The following is a 24,104-nucleotide window of genomic DNA, read 5'->3' as shown; positions in this document are numbered from 1 at the left end:
CCTCTACATCCACATATGTTTACTTCTTCTTCTCCTTCCTCCTCTTCATCCACATATGTGAGTCCAGTGTGTGTGTGTGTGTGTGTGTGTGTGTGTGTGTGTGTGTGTGTGTGTGTGTGTGTGTGTGTGTGTGTGTGTGTGTGTGTGTGTGTGTGTGTGTGTGTGTGTGTGTGTGTGTGTGTGTGTGCCCAGTGTGTGTGTGTATCACTGACAGAGAGACACTGAGTCATCAAACCAGTGTGTTATTTCAGAGACACTGAGGAGTCTTCATCATAAACCCAAAACCCTGGATAGAGGGGCTCAGTGAATGTGGAGGTGAATGTGATCAGGTGGGTCAGTGTGTCAGAGGAGGCTCTATAGAAGGACAGAGTGCCGGCTGGCCAGTCCAGATACACTCCTACTCTGTGGGAGCTGGAGGAGGGGACGACTATGGTAGTGGGATTATTATTGTGCCAGGCAGTGTAACTGTTGTCCTCTTCCTCTTCCTCTACATCCACATATGTTTACTTCTCCTTCTCCTTCCTCCTCTTCCTCTACATCCACATATGTTTACTTCTCCTTCCTCCTCTTCCTCTACATCCACATATGTTTACTTCTCCTTCTCCTTCCTCCTCTTCCTCTTCCTCTACATCCACATATGTTTACTTCTCCTTCCTCCTCTTCCTCTACATCCACATATGTTTACTTCTCCTTCCTCCTCTTCCTCTACATCCACATATGTTTACTTCTCCTTCTCCTTCCTCCTCTTCCTCTTCCTCTACATCCACATATGTTTACTTCTCCTTCTCCTTCCTCCTCTTCCTCTACATCCACATATGTTTACTTCTCCTTCCTCCTCTTCCTCTACATCCACATATGTTTACTTCTCCTTCCTCCTCTTCCTCTACATCCACATATGTTTACTTCTCCTTCCTCCTCTTCCTCTACATCCACATATGTTTACTTCTCCTTCTCCTTCCTCCTCTTCCTCTACAGTCACATATGTTTACTTCTCCTTCCTCCTCTTCCTCTACATCCACATATGTTTACTTCTTCTTCTCCTTCCTCCTCTTCCTCTTCCTCTACATCCACATATGTTTACTTCTTCTTCTCCTTCCTCCTCTTCATCCACATATGTTCACTTCTCCTTCCTCCTCTTCCTCTACATCCACATATGTTTACTTCTCCTTCCTCCTCTTCCTCTACATCCACATATGTTTACTTCTCCTTCCTCCTCTTCCTCTACATCCACATATGTTTACTTCTCCTTCTCCTTCCTCCTTTCCTCTACATCCACATATGTTTACTTCTCCTTCTCCTTCCTCCTTTCCTCTTCATCCACATATGTTCACTTCTCCTTCCTCCTCTTCCTCTACATCCACATATGTTTACTTCTCCTTCCTCCTCTTCCTCTACATCCACATATGTTTACTTCTCCTTCTCCTTCCTCCTCTTCCTCTACATCCACATATGTTTACTTCTCCTTCCTCCTCTTCCTCTACATCCACATATGTTTACTTCTCCTTCTCCTTCCTCCTCTTCCTCTACATCCACATATGTTTACTTCTCCTTCCTCCTCTTCCTCTACATCTCCCTCATCTTGTCCTCTTCTTACCATGTTCTCTCTCCTCCTCTTCCTCCTCCTCTTCTTCTTCCCATGTCCTCTTGTTCTTTTTCTCTCCCTGTATCTGTTCCTCCTCCTCCACTTCATTGATCCCAGTGACTCAGTAATGTTTAAACTCTATCCCAAACCTTAACCATTCATAATGAGGCCCTAAACTTAATGTTTAAACTCTATCCCAAACCTTAACCATTCATAATGAGGCCCTAAACTTAATGTTTAAACTCTATCCCAAACCTTAACCATTCATAATGAGGCCCTAACCTTAATGTTTAAACTCTATCCCAAACCTTAACCATTCATAATGAGGCCCTAAACTTAATGTTTAAACTCTATCCCAAACCTTAACCATTCATAATGAGGCCCTAATCTTAATGTTTAAACTCTATCCCAAACCTTAACCATTCATAATGAGGCCCTAACCTTAATGTTTAAACTCTATCCCAAACCTTAACCATTCATAATGAGGCCCTAACCTTAATGTTTAAACTCTATCCCAAACCTTAACCATTCATAATGAGGCCCTAACCTTAATGTTTAAACTCTATCCCAAACCTTAACCATTCATAATGAGGCCCTAATCTTAATGTTTAAACTCTATCCCAAACCTTAACCATTCATAATGAGGCCCTAAACTTAATGTTTAAACTCTATCCCAAACCTTAACCATTCATAATGAGGCCCTAACCTTAATGTTTAAACTCTATCCCAAACCTGAACCATTCATAATGAGGCCCTAATCTTAATGTTTTAACTCTATCCCAAACCTTAACCATTCATAATGAGGCCCTAATCTTAATGTTATAACTCTATCCCAAACCTTAATCATTCATAATGAGGCCCTAAACTTAATGTTTAAACTCTATCCCAAACCTTAACCATTCATAATGAGGCCCTAACCTTAATGTTTAAACTCTATCCCAAACCTTAACCATTCATAATGAGGCCCTAACCTTAATGTTTAAACTCTATCCCAAACCTTAACCATTCATAATGAGGCCCTAAACTTAATGTTTAAACTCTATCCCAAACCTTAACCATTCATAATGAGGCCCTAACCTTAATGTTTAAACTCTATCCCAAACCTTAACCATTCATAATGAGGCCCTAACCTTAATGTTTAAACTCTATCCCAAACCTTAACCATTCATAATGAGGCCCTAACCTTAATGTTTAAACTCTATCCCAAACCTTAACCATTCATAATGAGGCCCTAACCTTAATGTTTAAACTCTATCCCAAACCTGAACCATTCATAATGAGGCCCTAACCTTAATGTTTAAACTCTATCCCAAACCTTAACCATTCATAATGAGGCCCTAACCTTAATGTTTAAACTCTATCCCAAACCTTAACCATTCATAATGAGGCCCTAACCTTAATGTTTAAACTCTATCCCAAACCTTAACCATTCATAATGAGGCCCAACACATTGTGTTTAACACATCCGTGACCAACTACAGTGGGGCAAAAAAGTATTTAGTCAGCCACCAATTGTGCAAGTTCTCCCACTTAAAAAGATGAGAGGCCTGTAATTTTCATCATAGGTACACTTCAACTATGACAGACAAAACGTTTTTAATTAATTTATTTGCACATTATGGTGGAAAATAAGTATTTGGTCAATAACAAAAGTTTACACAGCAACTCGTATCCTCAGTGGAATAGTGACTCTCTAAGACCTAATTGAAACACAGACCAGAAAATGGAATCAGAGCTGTGTGTGTCATTCTTATCTAAAGTCCTGTTAACTCTCTCACAAAAACACACGCTTGCACGCACACACACACACACCCCCTCTAGCTCAATGTTAACTCACACAAAAACACACATGTAAAAACGCTTGCACACACACACACACACACACACACACACACACACACACACACACACACACACACACACACACACACACACACACACACACACACACACACACACACACACACACACACACACACACACACACACACACACACACACCTCTAGCTCAATCTAGCCATCTCTGGTCACTGTCAGTAGCTAGTTAATGAGAAGGGGACTAAAATCAATATACACACCCTGGGAGGAATTCCTGATTACCTAGCCCTCGTGTCTGTCTGTCTGTCTGTCTGTCTGTCTGTCTGTCTGTCTGTCTGTCTGTCTGTCTGTCTGTCTGTCTGTCTGTCTGTCTGTCTGTCTGTCTGTCTGTCTGTCTGTCTGTCTGTCTGTCTGTCTGTCTGTCTGTCTGTCTGTCTGTCTATGTGTGTGTGTGTCCTTTATCTTCCTCAGTGGGGAAAGAGAGAAATGAATTAGTACATTTAAAGACGACCGTCGTCCTGAATAATTTCTGCTGACTAATCTCTCTCTGCTCTCCCTCCACAGCAACAGTAATATCATAGAGAGTCACTGATGTCACCCAGCCCATCAGGGCTCAAAGGCCCCCAATTACCAAACATAAAGCAAATTCCACATATCCTCTCTCTCTTTCCCTCTGTTCTGACTCTCTACCCTCCCTCTCTCCCTCCCTCCCTCCCCCTCCATCTTCTCTCTCTCTCTCTTCCCCTCTGTTCTGACTCTCTCCCCTCCATCTCTCTCTTTCCCTCTGTTCTGACTTTCTACCCTCCCTCTCTCTCTCTTCCCTCTGTTCTGACTTTCTACCCTCCCTCTCTCTCTCTTCCCTCTGTTCTGACTTTCTACCCTCCCTCTCTCTCTCTTCCCTCTGTTCTGACTTTCTACCCTCCCTCTCTCTCTCTTCCCTCTGTTCTGACTTTCTACCTCCTCCCTCTCTCTCTTCCCTCTGTTCTGACTTTCTACCTCCCTTCTCTCTCTCTTCCCTCTGTTCTGACTCTCTACCCCCTCCTCTCTCTCTTTCCCTCTGTTCTGACTCTCTCCCTCCCTCTCTCTCTTTCCCTCTGTTCTGACTTTCTACCCTCCATCTCTCTCTTCCCTCTGTTCTGACTCTCTCCTCTCCCTCTGGGAGAGAGAGCAGAGAGAGAGCAGAATGTGGGAGAGAGAGAGCAGAGAGAGAGCAGAGAGCAGACAGTGTGGGAGAGAGAGCAGAGAGAGCAGTGATGTGTTTTTTTTAAATAAAAATGGAGAGAGAGCAGAGAGAAGAGCAGAGAGAGAGAGCAGAGAGAGCAGACAGTGTGGGAGAGAGAAGCAGAGAGAGCAGAGTGTGGGAGAGAGAGACAGAGCATTTGTGGGAGAGAGAGCAATAGAGCAGAATGTGGGAGAGAGAGAGCAGAGTGTGGGAGAGAGAGCAGAGAGAGAGCAGAATGTGGGAGAGAGAGCAGAGAGAGAGCAGAATGTGGGAGAGAGAGCAGAGAGAGAGCAGAATGTGGGAGAGAGAGCTGAGAGAGAGCAGAATGTGGGAGAGAGAGCAGAGAGAGAGCAGAATGTGGGAGAGAGAGCAGAGAGAGAGCAGAATGTGGGAGAGAGAGCAGAGAGAGAGCAGAATGTGGGAGAGAGAGCAGAGAGAGAGAGAGCAGAGAGCAGAGAGAGCAGAGAGCAGACAGTGTGGGAGAGAGAGCAGAGAGAGCAGAGGGCAGACAGTGTAGGAGAGAGAGAGAGAGAGAGCAGAGTGTGTGGGAGAGAGAGAGCAGAGCATGTAGGAGAGAGAGCAGAGAGAGCAGAGTGTGTGGGAGAGAGAGCAGAGAGAGAGCAGAGTGTGTGGGAGAGAGAGAGCAGAGCATGTGGGAGAGAGAGCAGAGAGAGAGCAGAGCATGTGGGAGAGAGAGCAGAGAGAGAGCAGAATGTGGGAGAGAGAGCAGAGAGAGCAGAATGTGGGAGAGAGAGCAGAGAGAGAGCAGAATGTGGGAGAGAGAGCAGAGAGAGAGCAGAATGTGGGAGAGAGAGCAGAGAGAGAGCAGAATGTGGGAGAGAGAGAGCAGAATGTGGGAGAGAGAGCAGAGAGAGCAGAGTGTGTGGGAGAGAGAGCAGAATGTGGGAGAGAGAGAGAGAGAGAGCAGAATGTGGGAGAGAGAGCAGAGAGAGAGCAGAATGTGGGAGAGAGAGCAGAGAGAGAGCAGAATGTGGGAGAGAGAGCAGAGAGAGAGCAGAATGTGGGAGAGAGAGCAGAGAGAGAGCAGAATGTGGGAGAGAGAGCAGAGAGAGAGCAGAATGTGGGAGAGAGAGAGCAGAATGTGGGAGAGAGAGCAGAGAGAGCAGAGTGTGTGGGAGAGAGAGCAGAATGTGGGAGAGAGAGAGAGCAGAATGTGGGAGAGAGAGCAGAGAACAGAGAGAGCAGGCTGAGAGAGCTGATAGAGCAGAGCGAGGAGAAGAGAGCAGAGAGTGAGAGAGAAGAGGGCAGAGAGAGCAGAGAACAGAGAGAGCAGAGAACAGAGAGAGCAGAGAACAGAGCAGAAAGAGAGAGAACTCTGTTGCTATAGTAACTCTGCATCACAACACTCTGTTGTACTAATTGTACAATTTGTTTAATTTTATTCCACATATTTAATTGTTTTGTATTTCATTTCATATTTGTTTCATGTTTCAACCAGTCGCAGGTTAACATCAACCTGACAGAGGAAACGTAAAATCAATAAACAAACTGTTTTCACAATTAACAGGCCTTTTCTTGTTTCAAGTATGTTTTATTATGAAAAGTACAATATATCCTTGTATACTTGTACAACTATGGAGCGTAAGTCCATATATAATTATACAATTGTATATAATTTGTTTTTCAACATAAAAGACAACACATGATTACATTGGTATTTTAACAGTGTTGTTGTAAGAGTTCCTCACAACTATAGAAAGACGCGCATGTGTGTGTGTGTGTCCAGAATGTGTGTGTGTGTGTGTGTGTGTCCAGAGTGTGTGTGTGTCCAGTGTGTGTGTGTGTCTGAGTGTGTGTGTGTGTCCAGAGTGTGTGTGTGTGTGTCCAGAGTGACTGTGTGTGTGTGTCAGAGTGTGTGTGTGTATCAAATGATGTGTGTGTCCAGAGTGTGTGTGTGTGTCCAGAGTGTGTGTGTGTGTCCAGAGTGTGTGTGTGTGTGTGTCCAGAGTGTGTGTGTGTCCAGAGTGTGTGTGTGTGTGTCCAGAGTGTGTGTGTGTGTCCAGTGTGCATTTGTGTGTGTGTCCAGTGTGTGTGTGTCCAGTGTGTGTGTGTGTGTCCAGTGTGTGTGTGTCCAGTGTGTGTGTGTGTTCAGTGTTTGTGTGTGTGTGTGTGTGTGTGTGTGTGTGTGTGTGTGTGTGTGTGTGTGTGTGTGTGTGTGTGTGTGTGTGTGTGTGTGTGTGTGTGTGTGTGTGTGTGTGTGTCAGTGTGTGTGTGTGTGTGTCCAGTGTGTGTGTGTCCAGTGTGTGTGTGTGTTCAGTGTTTGAGTGTGTGTGTCCAGTGTGTGTGTCCAGTGTGTGTGTGTGTGTCCAGTGTGTGTGTGTGTGTGTGTGTGTGTGTCCAGTGTGTGTGTGTGTGTGTGTGTGTGTCTGTGTGTTTCTAGTGTGTGTGTGTGTGTGTTTCCAGTGTGTGTGTGTTTGTGTGTGTGTCCATCCAGTCTGTGTGTCCGTCCAGTGTGTGTGTGTGCAGTGTGTGTGTGTCCAGTGTGTGTGTGTTTCCAGTGTGTGTGAGTGTCCAGTGTGTGTGTGTGTCCAGTGTGTGTGTGTGTGTGTGTGTGTGTGTGTGTGTGTGTGTGTGTGTGTGTGTGTGTGTGTGTGTGTGTGTGTGTGTGTGTGTGTGTGTGTCCAGCATGTGTGTGTGTGTGTGTGTGTGTCCAGTTTTGTGTGTGTTCAGTGTGTGTGTGTGTGTCCAGTGTTTGTGTATCCAGTGTGTAATCAGTGTGTGTGTGTGTGTGTGTGTGTGTTTGTGTGTGTGTGTGTCCAGTGTGTGTGTCCAGTGTTTGTGTATCCAGTGTGTAATCAGTGTGTGTGTGTGTGTGTGTGTGTGTGTGTGTGTGTGTGTGTGTGTGTGTGTTCAGTGTGTGTGTGTGTGTCCAGTGTATGTGTATCCAGTGTGTAATCAGTGTGTGTGTGTGTGTGTGTGTGTGTGTGTGTGTGTGTGTGTCCAGTGTGTGTGTCCAGTGTTTGTGTATCCAGTGTGTAATCAGTGTGTGTGTGTGTGTGTGTGTGTGTGTGTGTGTGTGTGTGTGTGTGTGTGTGTGTGTGTGTGTGTCCAGTGTGTGTGTGTGTCCAATGTTTGTTTGTTTCCAGCGTGTGTTTGCGTGTCTCAGTGTGTGTGTGTTTGTCTGTGCCTGTGTGTGTGTGTGTGTGTGTATGTATGTGTCTCAGTGTGTGTGTGTGTGTGTGTGTGTGTGTGTGTGTGTGTGTGTGTATTCAGTGTGTGTGTCGGTCCAGTGTGTGTGTGTGTGTCTGTGTGTGTGTCCAATGTGTGTGTGTGTGTTCGTGTCCAGTGTGTGTGTGTGTGTGTGTGTACCCAGTGTGTGTGTGTATCACTGACAGAGGGACACTGAGGAGTCATAACAAAGCCTAAACCCTGGATAGAGGGGCTCAGTGAATGTGGAGGTGAATGTGATCAGGTGGGTCAGTGTGTCAGAGGAGGCTCTATAGAAGGACAAAGTGCCGGCTGGCCAGTCCAGATACACTCCTACTCTGTGGGAGCTGGAGGAGGGGACGACTATGGTAGTGTCATTATTATTGTGCCAGGCAGTGTAACTGTTGTCATAGCAGAACAGACACCAGGACTTGTCATTGTATCCAATATAACAGTCATCACCCCCTCCTCTCCTGCTGATTCCTTTATATGTCACTCCTATAACAGCCCCCATTATCCCAGTCCACTCTACCTCCCAGTAACAGCGCCCAGTCAGACCCTCTCTACACAGCACCTGTTTACAGTCCTCAAATCTCTCTGGGTGATCAGGATACGGCTGCTCCTCTCTCCTACATGTCACCTTTCTGTTCTCCTCAGACAGAGAGAGGCGTCTGTTTACTGTGTTTGGGTCCAGTGTGAGATCACAGACATCTGATGGATGAAACCAGACACAATATTAGAAATCATCATCATTCACATTAGAATGTTAACTCACTTTTCACTAATTCATTTAATGTAGATGTTTCTAGGTATCAAAAGGAGAAGTTAATTTAACTTGAGACTTGTTGAATGATCATATGTTATACTGTCTGGTAATATAAAACACACTTATTCCCATTAATTACACACACACCCTGAACACACCCACACACACACACACACACATTATCAAATCAACTCTTTGTAAACTTTGGTGTCCCTGATTTCTGCTTCTGTAGAACTACAGCTGATATTTAATATGACCAAGTTAGTAATGATGGTGGTCTTTGACTTTGACTTAACTTGAATTAAGACTTATTCTTAGTCATATTCTTCACAGCAGTCAACACTCACATTTTCTAAGTCCAGGTTTCATTCTGTTCTCTCCACCATGTTCCACACTGTAGCAGTAAGCAGAAGAACAGACAGTCATTGAGGGATACACCTGAACATATACACACCCACACACACACACACACACACACTGGACACACACACACGCACACTGGACACACACACAGGGTCAATCATTGGTACAAATGTCCTGTGTGTATGTGTGTGTTCATTGTGTGTGTGTTTGTGTCCAGTGTGCGTGTCTAGTTTGTGTTTCCTTTGTGTGTGAGTCCAGTGTGTCAGTATCTAACTTTGTCCAAGTGGTGGTCATAATGTTTGTCTTAACCAGCCTGATAAGTCCAACATGTCTGATATGAACATTGACATAAACCCTCTACATACTTGAGTTTCTCCAGTCTGCAGTGTGGATCCTCCAGTCCAGCAGAGAGCAGTCTGACTCCTGAGTCTCCTGGGTGATTGTAGCTCAGGTCCAGCTCTCTCAGGTGTGAGGGGTTTGACCTCAGAGCTGAGACCAGAGAAGCACAGCCTTCCTCTGTAACTCCACAGCCTGACAGCCTGATAAAGAGTCAAATCATATTAAAATCACACTGATATTCTTTGGTGGTGAAAATATTGGCAGTATATTTTTCTACATATTCAGATACATCAGTGTCCTGAAACCTTCCATATCTATTCGTAAAATCATTATATATAAATAATCAAATATTTTATAGCACAAATGTAGATAGAAACATATATAGTACATATACACATGTATAGTACAAATATTTGAGTAGACTGACCAGACCAGTTTAAAAAGCAATATCAGTCAGAAGACAGACAGTGAGGAATCAGATTTAGATTGTATTGAGTATACAGTCCACACCATATCTATTTAGACAGTGAGGTATCAGATTTAGATTGTATTGATTATACAGTCCACACCATATCTATTTAGACAGTGAGGTATCAGATTTAGATTGTATTGAGTATACAGTCCACACCATATCTATTTAGACAGTGAGGTATCAGATTTAGATTGTATTGAGTATACAGTCCACACCATATCTATTTAGACAGTGAGGTATCAGATTTAGATTGTATTGAGTATACAGTCCACACCATATCTATTTAGACAGTGAGGAATCAGATTTAGATTGTATTGAGTATACAGTCCACACCATATCTATTTAGACAGTGAGGTATCAGATTTAGATTGTATTGAGTATACAGTCCACACCATATCTATTTAGACAGTGAGGAATCAGATTTAGATTGTATTGAGTATACAGTCCACACCATATCTATTTAGACAGTGAGGTATCAGATTTAGATTGTATTGAGTATACAGTCCACACCATATCTATTTAGACAGTGAGGTATCAGATTTAGATTGTATTGAGTATACAGTCCACACCATATCTATTTAGACAGTGAGGTATCAGATTTAGATTGTATTGAGTATACAGTCCACACCATATCTATTTAGACAGTGAGGTATCAGATTTAGATTGTATTGAGTATACAGTCCACACCATATCTATTTAGACAGTGAGGAATCAGATTTAGATTGTATTGAGTATACAGTCCACACCATATCTATTTAGACAGTGAGGAATCAGATTTAGATTGTATTGAGTATACAGTCCACACCATATCTATTTAGACAGTGAGGAATCAGATTTAGATTGTATTGAGTATACAGTCCACACCATATCTATTTAGACAGTGAGGTATCAGATTTAGATTGTATTGAGTATACAGTCCACACCATATCTATTTAGACAGTGAGGTATCAGATTTAGATTGTATTGAGTATACAGTCCACACCATATCTATTTAGACAGTGAGGTATCAGATTTAGATTGTATTGAGTATACAGTCCACACCATATCTATTTAGACAGTGAGGTATCAGATTTAGATTGTATTGAGTATACAGTCCACACCATATCTATTTAGACAGTGAGGTATCAGATTTAGATTGTATTGAGTATACAGTCCACACCATATCTATTTAGACAGTGAGGTATCAGATTTAGATTGTATTGAGTATACAGTCCACACCATATCTATTTAGACAGTGAGGTATCAGATTTAGATTGTATTGAGTATTCAGTCCACACCATATCTATTTAGACAGTGAGGTATCAGATTTAGATTGTATTGAGTATACAGTCCACACCATATCTATTTAGACAGTGAGGTATCAGATTTAGATTGTATTGAGTATACAGTCCACACCATATCTATTTAGACAGTGAGGTATCAGATTTAGATTGTATTGAGTATACAGTCCACACCATATCTATTTAGACAGTGAGGAATCAGATTTAGATTGTATTGAGTATACAGTCCACACCATATCTATTTAGACAGTGAGGTATCAGATTTAGATTGTATTGAGTATACAGTCCACACCATATCTATTTAGACAGTGAGGTATCAGATTTAGATTGTATTGAGTATACAGTCCACACCATATCTATTTAGACAGTGAGGTATCAGATTTAGATTGTATTGAGTATACAGTCCACACCATATCTATTTAGACAGTGAGGTATCAGATTTAGATTGTATTGAGTATACAGTCCACACCATATCTATTTAGACAGTGAGGAATCAGATTTAGATTGTATTGAGTATACAGTCCACACCATATCTATTTAGACAGTGAGGTATCAGATTTAGATTGTATTGAGTATACAGTCCACACCATATCTATTTAGACAGTGAGGTATCAGATTTAGATTGTATTGAGTATACAGTCCACACCATATCTATTTAGACAGTGAGGTATCAGATTTAGATTGTATTGAGTATACAGTCCACACCATATCTATTTAGACAGTGAGGTATCAGATTTAGATTGTATTGAGTATACAGTCCACACCATATCTATTTAGACAGTGAGGTATCAGATTTAGATTGTATTGAGTATACAGTCCACACCATATCTATTTAGACAGTGAGGTATCAGATTTAGATTGTATTGAGTATACAGTCCACACCATATCTATTTAGACAGTGAGGTATCAGATTTAGATTGTATTGAGTATACAGTCCACACCATATCTATTTAGACAGTGAGGTATCAGATTTAGATTGTATTGAGTATACAGTCCACACCATATCTATTTAGACAGTGAGGTATCAGATTTAGATTGTATTGAGTATACAGTCCACACCATATCTATTTAGACAGTGAGGTATCAGATTTAGATTGTATTGAGTAGACAGTCCACACCATATCTATGTAGACAGTGAGGTATCAGATTTAGATTGTATTGAGTATACAGTCCACACCATATCTATGTAGACAGTGAAGCTAACATTTTAAATTTAAACATTTCAACACCAACATTTTGGATTTGAGGTCAATTGTTTCATATGAGGTGACAGTTTATAATGTCACCTTTCATTTGAGGATATTTTAAGACATATGTGTTTCACTATTAAAAATGAAAACAATTTATGTTTCCAGTCTCCCCATTTGAAGAAGTCTTTAGTATTCTGACCAATTCACTAATAGTGTATTAAAATATTGAAAAATTTAGTTTTTTGTCGTAAACTCGTTGGTTGCATTTGCAGTTTGTTTTGGTTGTGTTTTGCCCAATAATAAAATGGTGGATGATGAGTGGAGTACTTTTCTGTCTAAGAGAGTAGATAACATGTTTCTAAACAATAATAAATTAATCCTGATGATGCCATGATTAAGAAAAATCATGAAAGAATCATGAATAATAATGAGTGAGGAAGTTACAGAGGCTACAACAAAACATGCTAACCTCTCACCATTACCAATAACAGAGGCTACAACAAAACATGCTAACCTCTCACCATTACCAATAACAGAGGCTACAACAAAACATGCTAACCTCTCACCATTACCAATAACAGAGACTACAACAAAACATGCTAACCTCTCACCATTACCAATAACAGAGGCTACAACAAAACATGCTAACCTCTCACCATTACCAATAACAGAGACTACAACAAAACATGCTAACCTCTCACCATTACCAATAACAGAGACTACAACAAAACATGCTAACTTCTCACCATTACCAATAACAGAGGCTACAACAAAACATGCTAACCTCTCACCATTACCAATAACAGAGACTACAACAAAACATGCTAACCTCTCACCATTACCAATAACAGACTACAACAAAACATGCTAACCTCTCACCATTACCAATAACAGACTACAACAAAACATGCTAACCTCTCACCATTACCAATAACAGACTACAACAAAACATGCTAACCTCTCACCATTACCAATAACAGACTACAACAAAACATGCTAACCTCTCACCATTACCCATAACAGAGACTACAACAACACATGCTAACCTCTCACCATTACCAATAACAGAGGCTACAACTAAACATACTAACCTCTCACCATTACCAATAACAGAGACTACAACAAAACATACTAACCTCTCACCATTACCAATAACAGAGACTACAACAAAACATACTAACCTCTCACCATTACCAATTACAGAGACTACAACAAAACATGCTAACCTCTCACCATTACCAATTACAGAGACTACAACAAAACATGCTAACCTCTCACCATTACCAATAACAGAGACTACAACAAAACATGCTAACCTCTCACCATTACCAATAACAGAGACTACAACAAAACATGCTAACCTCTCACCATTACCAATAACAGAGACAACAACAAAACATGCTAACCTCTAACCATTACCAATAACAGAGACTACAACAAAACATGCTAACCTCTAACCATTACCAATAACAGAGACTACAACAAAACATGCTAACCTCTCACCATTACCAATAACAGAGACTACAACAAAACATGCTAACCTCTCACCATTACCAATAACAGAGACTACAACAAAACATACTAACCTCTCACCATTACCAATAACAGAGGCTACAACAAAACATGCTAACCTCTCACCATTACCAATAACAGAGACTACAACAAAACATGCTAACCTCTCACCATTACCAATAACAGAGACTACAACAAAACATGCTAACCTCTCACCATTACCAATAACAGAGGGGGTCTGATCTTTGTACCTCTGTAACTTCATCATTCATCATTATTCTCGATTCATTCATTATTATCCATAATCATGGTACCATCCACATGAATGTAGAAGTGTTCAGAAACATCTTCTATTCTTACTGACAATACAAGTGAAGTGACTCCAAACTGACAGGACATTATTCACCATCCAGTTTCTATTAGGAAAACATCCAAAACACAACCAAGACAAACTGCTAATTAATTCAAGTTAGTAGAATCACAAGCTTGATGTAATCACTGCAGGCATGGAATATGGGACCAAATACTAAACTTATGACTACTTTAATACACTATAAGGGAATATAACCGAATAATTACGACTTTTCAAAATGGGAGAACTACATACATAAAGTGCTTTCATATCTGATAATACTGACCTCAGAGTCTCCAGTTTACAGTGGGGATTCCCCAGTCCAGCAGAGAGCAGCTTCACTCCTGAATCCTTCAGGTCGTTGTTACTCAGATCCAGCTCTCTCAGGTGTGAGGGGTTTGACCTCAGAGCTGAGACCAGAGAAGCACAGCCTTCCTCTGTAACTCCACAGCCTGACAGCCTGACAAAGAGATCATCATGACTTCACAAACACACAATTTAACACCAGTAGTGTCGAAGGACAATGGCAGATGCATTTGGTTTATTCTCTCAAACAAGATATTGATTCATCTTCCGTCTCCTAGAATTGTATGGTCATATTGTTATACTAATGTGAAAATCCATTAATTTATTGAATATGTTATTCAATATAATATTATATACATATTATATTACATATTTTTCTCTAAACTGAATCTTTCTTCCTGATGATTAGTTCTTATATGTCATTTTATTTACTCACAGAACAGCTCTGGAGGCTTTGACCACTGGCAGCAGCCTCAGAAGACCTTCCTCTGATCTGGAGTATTTCTTCAGGTCAAACACATCCAGCTCCTTTTCTGAAGTCAGCAACACAAAGACCAGAGCTGACCACTGTGCAGGTGACAGGTTGGGTTTTGAGAGACTTCCTGATCTCAGGTAGCTTTGGATCTCCTCCACTAGAGAATGGTCCTTCAGTTCATTCAGACAGTGGAACAGATTGATGCTCCTCTCTGGAGAGAGATTCTTCCTGATCTTCTCCTTGATGTACTTGACTGTTTCTTCATGGCTCTGTGAGCTGCTTCTTGACTTCGTCAGTAGACCTCGTAAGTGCTTCTGATTGGACTCCAGTGAGAGGCCCAGAAGGAAGCGGAGGAACAGGTCCAGGTTTCCTGTCTCACTTTGTAAGGCTTTATCCACAGCACTCTTGTAGACAGTAACTTCAGTCTTGTCTCTGAACATTGAAGAAAATATATTGGACTTTGTTTGCGGTTTGTCCATTAGATTCTCATTGTTGTTGATGAATGAGAGGAACACATATACAGCAGCCAGAAACTCCTGAATGCTCAGATGAACAAAGCAGTACACCTTGTCCTGGTACAGCCCACATTCCTCTTTAAAGAGCTGTGTGCACAATCCTGAGTACACCGAGGCTTCATTGACATCAATGCCAGCCTCTGTCAGGTCTTCTTCATAGAAAATCAGATTGCCCTTCACAAGCTGTTGAAAAGCCAGTTTTCCCAGTGACAGAATGCTCTCTTTATTCCAGTGTGGACCTGTCTCTTCTTTCCCAAGATACTTTTCATTCTTCTGTTTGGTATGAAACACCACAAGGTGTGTGTACATCTCAGTCAGAGTCTTGGGCATCTCTTCTCTCTTATGTTTCAGCATGTGTTCAAGGACTGTTGCAGAAATCCAACAGAAGACTGGAATGTGGCACATGATGTGGAGGCTCCTTGATGTCTTTATGTGTGAGATGATTCTGCTGGCCAGGTCCTCATCACTGAATCTCTTCCTGAAGTACTCCTCCTTCTGTGGGTCATTGAACCCTCGTACCTCTGTCACCTGGTCAACACACCCTGAAGGGATCTTATTGGCTGCTGCAGGTCGGGTAGTTATCCAGAGGAGAGCAGAGGGAAGCAGATTTCCCTTGATGAGATTTGTCAGCAGAACATCCACTGAGGTTGACTCTGTGACGTCACAACAGATCTTGTTCTTCTGGAAGTCTAGGGGCAGTCGGCACTCATCCAGACCATCAAAGATGAACAGAACTTTGTACTTGTTGTAGATGGAGATTCCTGATTGTTTGGTTTCCACTGAGAAGTGATTAAGAAGTTCAATGAAAGTGTGTTTGTCCTCTTTCATCAAATTCAGCTCCCGGAAAGGGAATGAAAATACAAATTGGACATCCTGATTTGCTTTTCCTTCAGCCCAGTCCAGAATGAACTTCTGCACAGAGACTGTTTTTCCAATGCCAGCGACTCCCTTTGTCAGCACAGTTCTGATAAGTTTGTCTTGTCCAGTTAAGGGTTTGAAGATGTCGTTACATTTGATTGCAGTTTCTGGTCTTGCTTGTTTCCTGGTTGTTGTCTCAATCTGTCTCAGCTCATGTTCATTATTGACCTCCCCTGTTCCACCCTCTGTGATGTAGAGCTCTGTGTAGATCTTATTGAGAAGTGTTGGGTTTCCTTGTTGAGCGATCCCCTCAAATACACATTGAAACTTCTTCTTTAGATTAGATTTGAGTTCACGTTGGCAAATCACAGCAAGCTCATCTGAATCTAGAAATAACAGAGGATATTAATATTATGTCTGTTTTAATGTCTACAGTATTGTAGGACTGTTTTAAAGTTGTAAATTATAATAATGTATTCTCTAAACTGACTGTATAAATGTGTAAATGTTTTCATAATGCGTTACAGACTGGTGTGACTGATTATATTATTATTGGTGTTATGGATGGTATTATTAATGTTCTCTCTCTCTCTCTCTCTCTCTCTCTAAATTAATCAACACAACACATCCCTGCTGCTACTTGATGGAGGCCAGGTCTGTTTGATGACTCTGGGAAGACTGACCACTGAGAATCTCTGACTCTGATCTCTCCTGTTGGTTTCTGTGGACAAGACATGAGATTACATCTCCTCATCCAGGGAGTACACACACACACACACACACACACACACACACACACACACACACACACACACACACACACACACACACACACACACACACACACACACACACACACACACACACACACACACACACACACACACACACACACACACTCACAGGGAGGGAATGTTGTGTTTGTTTAATATTGTTTTAGGACTATGAAAATGGACAAAATGATTAGCCTATGGATTATGAAAACAACAACAATAAATGGGAAAATGTGAGGAGAAATGACTAGAGACAGTGTTGTTTAACTCACTGACCAGGACCCATGAGTTCTTCTTACCTTTGTTCAGTAGAAAAGTCTCCCTCTCTAAACTCTATAGGAGGTTCCATAGACCAGTCACTCTTCATGGACACACAGCTGGGAACTGGGGAGGCTGGTCTATCCTGCTTGATTGGGCTTCAACACAACAGAGACAAACATTACATCTCTCATCTACTCTGAGCTCAGATGGGGAAACATAAGAAGAGTTTCACAAATAGAACTGACTTCCAGACGTTAGTTAATGGCGCGTGGGTACCTGCTTCTATAAACCAATGAGGAGATGCAGCGCGAACTGCGTCACAAATATAACTGACTTCCAGACGTTAGTTAATGGCGCGAGAGCAGTGTGTCATTTAAAATGACGAAATTAATTTATCGACGCGAGCGTTGTAAGTCAGTCTGTCAGCCCCGCTAAAAGGCTGGTGTCGTTACTCTGCCTATTCCGGGGCATGTTGAGGTAAATTTACTAACAGGGAGGGTTGAAAGATATAATTTATTGGAGGGCTGGAAGACGCACTCTCGAGGTTGTTTACTCACAATATCAGATATTAAATATATTTTTTATAATGAATGTATATTGAGGTTGAGGTTCTGACTAGTGATTATTTACCCGGGGTTCAATACCTGCTATTGAGGCGCTCTGAAAATAATATTCAAACGTTCGGTCCTTGAACACAGAGGGGTTAAACACTAAAGTTACCGTCCATCTAGTGAAGAAAGGAGAACCGGACAGAGGTAGCCAGCATCCGTCAACGAGAGAGGGAGAAGCCGGTGATGATGTAGTGGTAGCTATGGTAACACTGTCCCTCACCGTAAAGAAAAAAGCAAATTGAACAATAAACTTCGGTGTCTCAACACTAACAAACTCCGTCATATTCCCCAAGATCACCTCAGTCCACTCTGCGCGTAACCGGACAATATCCACACCGAACGTGGACGCGGACAGTTCTGTACGGGGACGCGGACAGTTCTGTACGTGGACGCGGACAGTTCTGTACGGGGACGCGGACAGTTCTGTACGGGGACGCGGACAGTTCTGTACGGGGACGCGGACAGTTCTGTACGGGGACGCGGACAGTTCCAGAATGCGGACATGAGCTGTGCAACACAATAACCTAAACCCAGTCTTTACAGTGGGTTACATTAGTAATATTCATTTTTTTATTATTATGTTTAACAAACATTTTTACAAAATTATAACAACGTTTTGAGATCAAACATTCAGTTTTTTTATAACAATATTTTGAGATCTGGGACCATATACACAAAGTGTCTCAGAGTAGAAAATTGGTCGTATAAGTGCTGAGAATAAAGACATTTTACACTAATGAGTATAAATTACCTAGTTACCTACCCATTACCTAAATTACCTACCCACCTAGTCAGCAGATATTTAGGACACCTCGTGAGCTGTCTAAGTAGTTAAGAGTTAACAGCAGCTGTCCTAAGTAGTTAAGAGTTAACAGCAGGTGTCTTGATAATACTATAGAATCATGCAGTGAGTCAGTGGTTCCTGAGCCACATGTAATTGCATTGCAGTAATTAAAAATAATGTTTTTATATTTCTATGTGATCAACCCATAAATAATATAGACCTACATGCAACAGTATGTCTTGTGCTTTTGGCAATGATTTATGTGTAATAATTATCTATAACAAGTAATACCATGTATGTCTGCATACCATTTTGTCTTCATTTTAGCAGATTAATTTATGCTTATTTCTGAAGATTAACTCAGGTTTTCACCCAGCGGCTAAGGAGTTGGACCTGTGGTTATATGACCTATGGCTGAACGGTGGCTGGTTCGAATCCCGGGCCGGGTGCTGGAAAAAATGGGTGAACTTGTTCTGACCACTGGAGGGCTGCTGGGTTCCCATCCTCAAAACAGGAACCTTTTGGTTATCAGAACTCTACAGGTTCACTGAACCCAAAAATATATATCACTTTTAGTGGTTCCATATATTAATAAACTTTCCATATTTAATTATCTCGCGTAATATGTGTTTGATGAAAATGAACATTGTATGCAATGTTGTAGGCAACATTATTGGAAGGGACTTGATGCCTACTATGCCAAAGATATTTAGAGTTGTTAAACGGGTGTGAAGAGTGTTGATATAACGGTAATATTGTCAATATTCTGCTTGTAACAACGATCAAAATTGGTTTTAAAAAATGCATTCAATTAAATTAGGCAATAATTAAGAGTAGGCAAAGTGGTCGTGTCATGTGAAAATTCTATTAAATGTCTAACATTGCAACGAGTACAGTCAGGGTGCCGCGGAACCCCTGCAGTACCTCCACAGACCCCAGATTGAGAACCCCTGCAGTACCTCCACAGACCCCGGATTGAGAACCCCTGTAGTACCTCCGCAGACCCCGGATTGAGAACCCCTGTAGTACCTCCGCAGACCCCAGATTGAGAACCCCTGCAGTACCTCCACAGACCCCGGATTGAGAACCCCTGTAGTACCTCCGCAGACCCCGGATTGAGAACGCCTGCAGTACCTCCACAGACCCCGGATTGAGAACCCCTGCAGTACCTCCACTGACCCCGGATTGAGAACCCCTGCAGTACCTCCACAGACCCCAGATTGAGAACCCCTGCAGTACCTCCACTGACCCCGGATTGAGAACCCCTGCAGTACCTCCACAGACCCCGGATTGAGAACCACTGCAGTACCTCCACAGACCCCGGATTGAGAACCCCTGCAGTACCTCTGCAGACCCCGGATTGAGAACCCCTGCAGTACCTCCGCAGACCCCGGATTGAGAACCCCTGCAGTACCTCCACAGACCCCGGATTGAGAACCCCTGCAGTACCTCCGCAGACCCCGGATTGAGAACCCCTGATTTAGCAGATGCTCTTATCCAGAACGCTTTACAGTAAGTGCATTCATCTTAAAATAGCTATTTATTTAGGAAATAAACTTAATAAATTCTTCAAACAATTGTCATCTTACCTCTTAGCTTTGGTGTCATGTCCCCTAGAGAGACTCATTTTAGAGGAAGGGCCCCCCTCCTCTCTCTCCCCAGAGAGACTCATTTTAGAGCACTGACCCCTAAACAGAGATCCAACATGTTGATTGTGGTTAACACAATGACAACTAAACAGAGATACAACATGTTGGTTGTGGTTAACACAGTGACAACTAAACAGAGATCCAACATGTTGGTTGTGGTTAACACAGTGACAACTAAACAGAGATCCAACATGTTGGTTGTGGTTAACACAGTGACAACTAAACAGAGATCCAACATGTTGGTTGTGGTTAACACAGTGACAACTAAACAGAGATCCAGCATGTTGGTTGTGGTTAACACAGTGACAACTAAACAGAGATCCAACATGTTGGTTGTGGTTAACACAGTGACAACTAAACAGAGATCCAGCATGTTGGTTGTGGTTATTAACACAGTGACAACTAAACAGAGATCCAACATGTTGGTTGTGGTTAACACAGTGACAACTAAACAGAGATCCAACATGTTGGTTGTGGTTAACACAGTGACAACTAAACAGAGATCCAGCATGTTGGTTGTGGTTATTAACACAGTGACAACTAAACAGAGATCCAGCATGTTGGTTGTGGTTAACACAGTGACAACTAAACAGAGATCCAGTATGTTGGTTGTGGTTAACACAGTGACAACTAAACAGAGATCCAGCATGTTGGTTGTGGTTAACACAGTGACAACTAAACAGAGATACAACATGTTGGTTGTGGTTAACACAGTGACAACTAAACAGAGATCCAACATGTTGGTTGTGGTTAACACAGTGACAACTAAACAGAGATCCAACATGTTGGTTGTGGTTAACACAGTGACAACTAAACAGAGATACAACATGTTGGTTGTGGTTAACACAGTGACAACTAAACAGAGATCCAACATGTTGGTTGTGGTTAACACAGTGACAACTAAACAGAGATCCAGCATGTTGGTTGTGGTTAACACAGTGACAACTAAACAGAGATCCAACATGTTGGTTGTGGTTAACACAGTGACAACTAAACAGAGATCCAGCATGTTGGTTGTGGTTAACACAGTGACCCCTAAACAGAGATCCAGCATGTTGGTTGTGGTTAACACAGTGACAACTAAACAGAGATCCAACATGTTGGTTGTGGTTATTAACACAGTGACAACTAAACAGAGATCCAGCATGTTGGTTGTGGTTAACACAGTGACAACTAAACAGAGATCCAACATGTTGGTTGTGGTTATTAACACAGTGACAACTAAACAGAGATCCAGCATGTTGGTTGTGGTTATTAACACAGTGACAACTAAACAGAGATCCAGCATGTTGGTTGTGGTTATTAACACAGTGACAACTAAACAGAGATCCAGCATGTTGGTTGTGGTTATTAACACAGTGACAACTAAACAGAGATCCAGCATGTTGGTTGTGGTTATTAACACAGTGACAACTAAACAGAGATCCAGCATGTTGGTTGTGGTTAACACAGTGACAACTAAACAGAGATCCAACATGTTGGTTGTGGTTAACACAGTGACAACTAAACAGAGATCCAGCATGTTGGTTGTGGTTAACACAGTGACAACTAAACAGAGATCCAGCATGTTGGTTGTGGTTAACACAGTGATCCCTAAACAGAGATCCAGCATGTTGGTTGTGGTTAACACAGTGACAACTAAACAGAGATACAACATGTTGGTTGTGGTTAACACAGTGACAACTAAACAGAGATCCAGTATGTTGGTTGTGGTTAACACAGTGACAACTAAACAGAGATACAACATGTTGGTTGTGGTTAACACAGTGACAACTAAACAGAGATCCAGCATGTTGGTTGTGGTTATTAACACAGTGACAACTAAACAGAGATCCAGCATGTTGGTTGTGGTTAACACAGTGACAATTAATTATTGAAGGTCAATTGTTCTATTTGATGCATTATCTCTTAGAAATAAAACATTTACTAACAGACACATCCAAACAGTCAGGTGATATAATTAATAGATAACTAATACAAATAATACCAATATAAAAATAGTAATATTATTAATTATAATAATGTCTCTCTTTTAATAATTTCTCTCATTCTAGTGTGTTGCTTTGTTCAACAGGTATGATATTATGATGCTGTTACTGAATTCAGTTCATAATATCGATGTTAAGAAAAGTCTGTTCAGTGGTTTCATACCAAATTACACAGGAAGCAGGAGATCATTGTAATTTAGAAAACAACAAATGTTCTGATATTATGAAAAATGATTTAGAACTATGATACTAAATAACCACAATATACGAATCGTATCATACGTTATATGAACAACATGTTATTGAATGTGACTTGACTACACCCAGTTAGCTATATGAACAATATGTTATAATGTGACTTGACTACACCCAGTTAGCTATATGAACAATATGTTATAATGTGACTTGACTACACCCAGTTAGCGCCATTTTGTATGATTGAACTGTCACGTAGCTGTCCCAGGTGAAATGGACTGTTACATCTGAGTGTTTTACTTTCATTCACTATACTAAAATAACACCAGACATTGAATTTCTCTACACACTTTTCAATAATCCCTGGGAAGAGTCTTACCTTGTAGCCTGAATTCACAACCAGAACATGTCAAGTCATTGAGATATTTTCCGTTGTGCTGAGAGAGAACCTTCCTGATGACAAATGTCTCTGTATCTATGTTCTAGGTTCAGTTGATCTTTGGATGCAATAATATCTGGTCAAAGTCTAGTGACACAACACCATAGTATATCATAACCATAACAGCAGTTGGCCAGTAAAGGCCATGGAATACTATAAAACAGGGTTCGTCAACTAAATTTGGCTTCGGGACAATTGTTTTCTGAGTTAAAGTCGGTGGGTCAGAACATAATTAACATATAATATTAGCACAGTGAATAGGTCTACACTACACATTTAACGACATGTTTAATATATTTGATTAGTACACAATACATTCATTCATTTCATTGACAAAATATAAGTTTGAATCAAATCAAATCAAATTTATTTATATAGCCCTTCGTACATCAGCTGATATCTCAAAGTGCTGTACAGAAACCCAGCCTAAAACCCCAAACAGCAAGCAATGCAGGTGTAGAAGCACGGTGGCTAGGAAAAACTCCCTAGAAAGGCCAAAACCTAGGAAGAAACCTAGAGAGGAAACAGGCTATGTGGGGTGGCCAGTCTGGCTGTGCCGGGTGGAGATTATAACAGAACATGGCCGAGATGTTCAAATGTTCATAAATGACCAGCATGGTCGAATAATAGTAAGGCAGAACAGTTGAAACTGGAGCAGCAGCATGGCCAGGTGGACTGGGGACAGCAAGGAGTCATCATGTCAGGTAGTCCTGGGGCATGGTCCTAGGGCTCAGGTCAGTTGAAACTGGAGCAGCAGCATGGCCAGGTGGACTGGGGACAGCAAGGAGTCATCATGTCAGGTAGTCCTGGGGCATGGTCCTAGGGCTCAGGTCAGTTGAAACTGGAGCAGCAGCATGGTCAGGTGGACTGGGGACAGCAAGGAGTCATCATGTCAGGTAGTCCTGGGGCATGGTCCTAGGGCTCATGTCAGTTGAAACTGGAGCAGCAGCATGGCCAGGTGGACTGGGGACAGCAAGGAGTCATCATGTCAGGTAGTCCTGGGGCATGGTCCTAGGGCTCAGGTCAGTTGAAACTGGAGCAGCAGCATGGCCAGGTGGACTGGGGACAGCAAGGAGTCATCATGTCAGGTAGTCCTGGGGCATGGTCCTAGGGCTCAGGTCAGTTGAAACTGGAGCAGCAGCATGGCCAGGTGGACTGGGGACAGCAAGGAGTCATCATGTCAGGT

The 24,104-nt window shown here is 41.8% G+C and overlaps 1 protein-coding gene across 2 annotated transcripts; it reads right to left on the bottom strand.

The window, feature by feature from the left end:
• Positions 1-7,914: 7,914 nt before the first annotated feature.
• On the bottom strand, positions 7,915-23,013 carry LOC124028523 (NLR family CARD domain-containing protein 3-like). 2 transcript variants are annotated; one of them, XM_046340565.1, is made up of 9 exons: positions 22,859-23,013; positions 20,237-20,335; positions 17,291-17,407; positions 16,902-16,939; positions 14,807-16,604; positions 14,351-14,524; positions 9,285-9,458; positions 8,904-8,950; positions 7,915-8,501 (listed from the first exon to the last, which is right to left on the bottom strand). In XM_046340565.1, exons 2-9 carry the CDS (start codon positions 20,317-20,319, stop codon positions 7,969-7,971), a joined length of 2,964 nt encoding a protein of 987 aa, XP_046196521.1. In that variant the 5' UTR covers positions 20,320-20,335; positions 22,859-23,013; the 3' UTR covers positions 7,915-7,968. The 2 variants fall into 2 exon arrangements, with proteins under 2 accessions (XP_046196521.1, XP_046196522.1); XM_046340566.1 differs by lacking the exon at positions 8,904-8,950 and having other exon boundaries at positions 8,359-8,501.
• Between the last annotated feature and the right edge of the window lie 1,091 nt (positions 23,014-24,104).

Source organism: Oncorhynchus gorbuscha, unplaced genomic scaffold, assembly GCF_021184085.1.
Source record: "Oncorhynchus gorbuscha isolate QuinsamMale2020 ecotype Even-year unplaced genomic scaffold, OgorEven_v1.0 Un_scaffold_4361, whole genome shotgun sequence".
Lineage (NCBI taxonomy): Eukaryota > Metazoa > Chordata > Actinopteri > Salmoniformes > Salmonidae > Oncorhynchus > Oncorhynchus gorbuscha.
The sequence above is the reverse complement of the archived record's forward strand: the minus strand, read 5'-3'. Positions and strand labels throughout refer to the sequence as shown.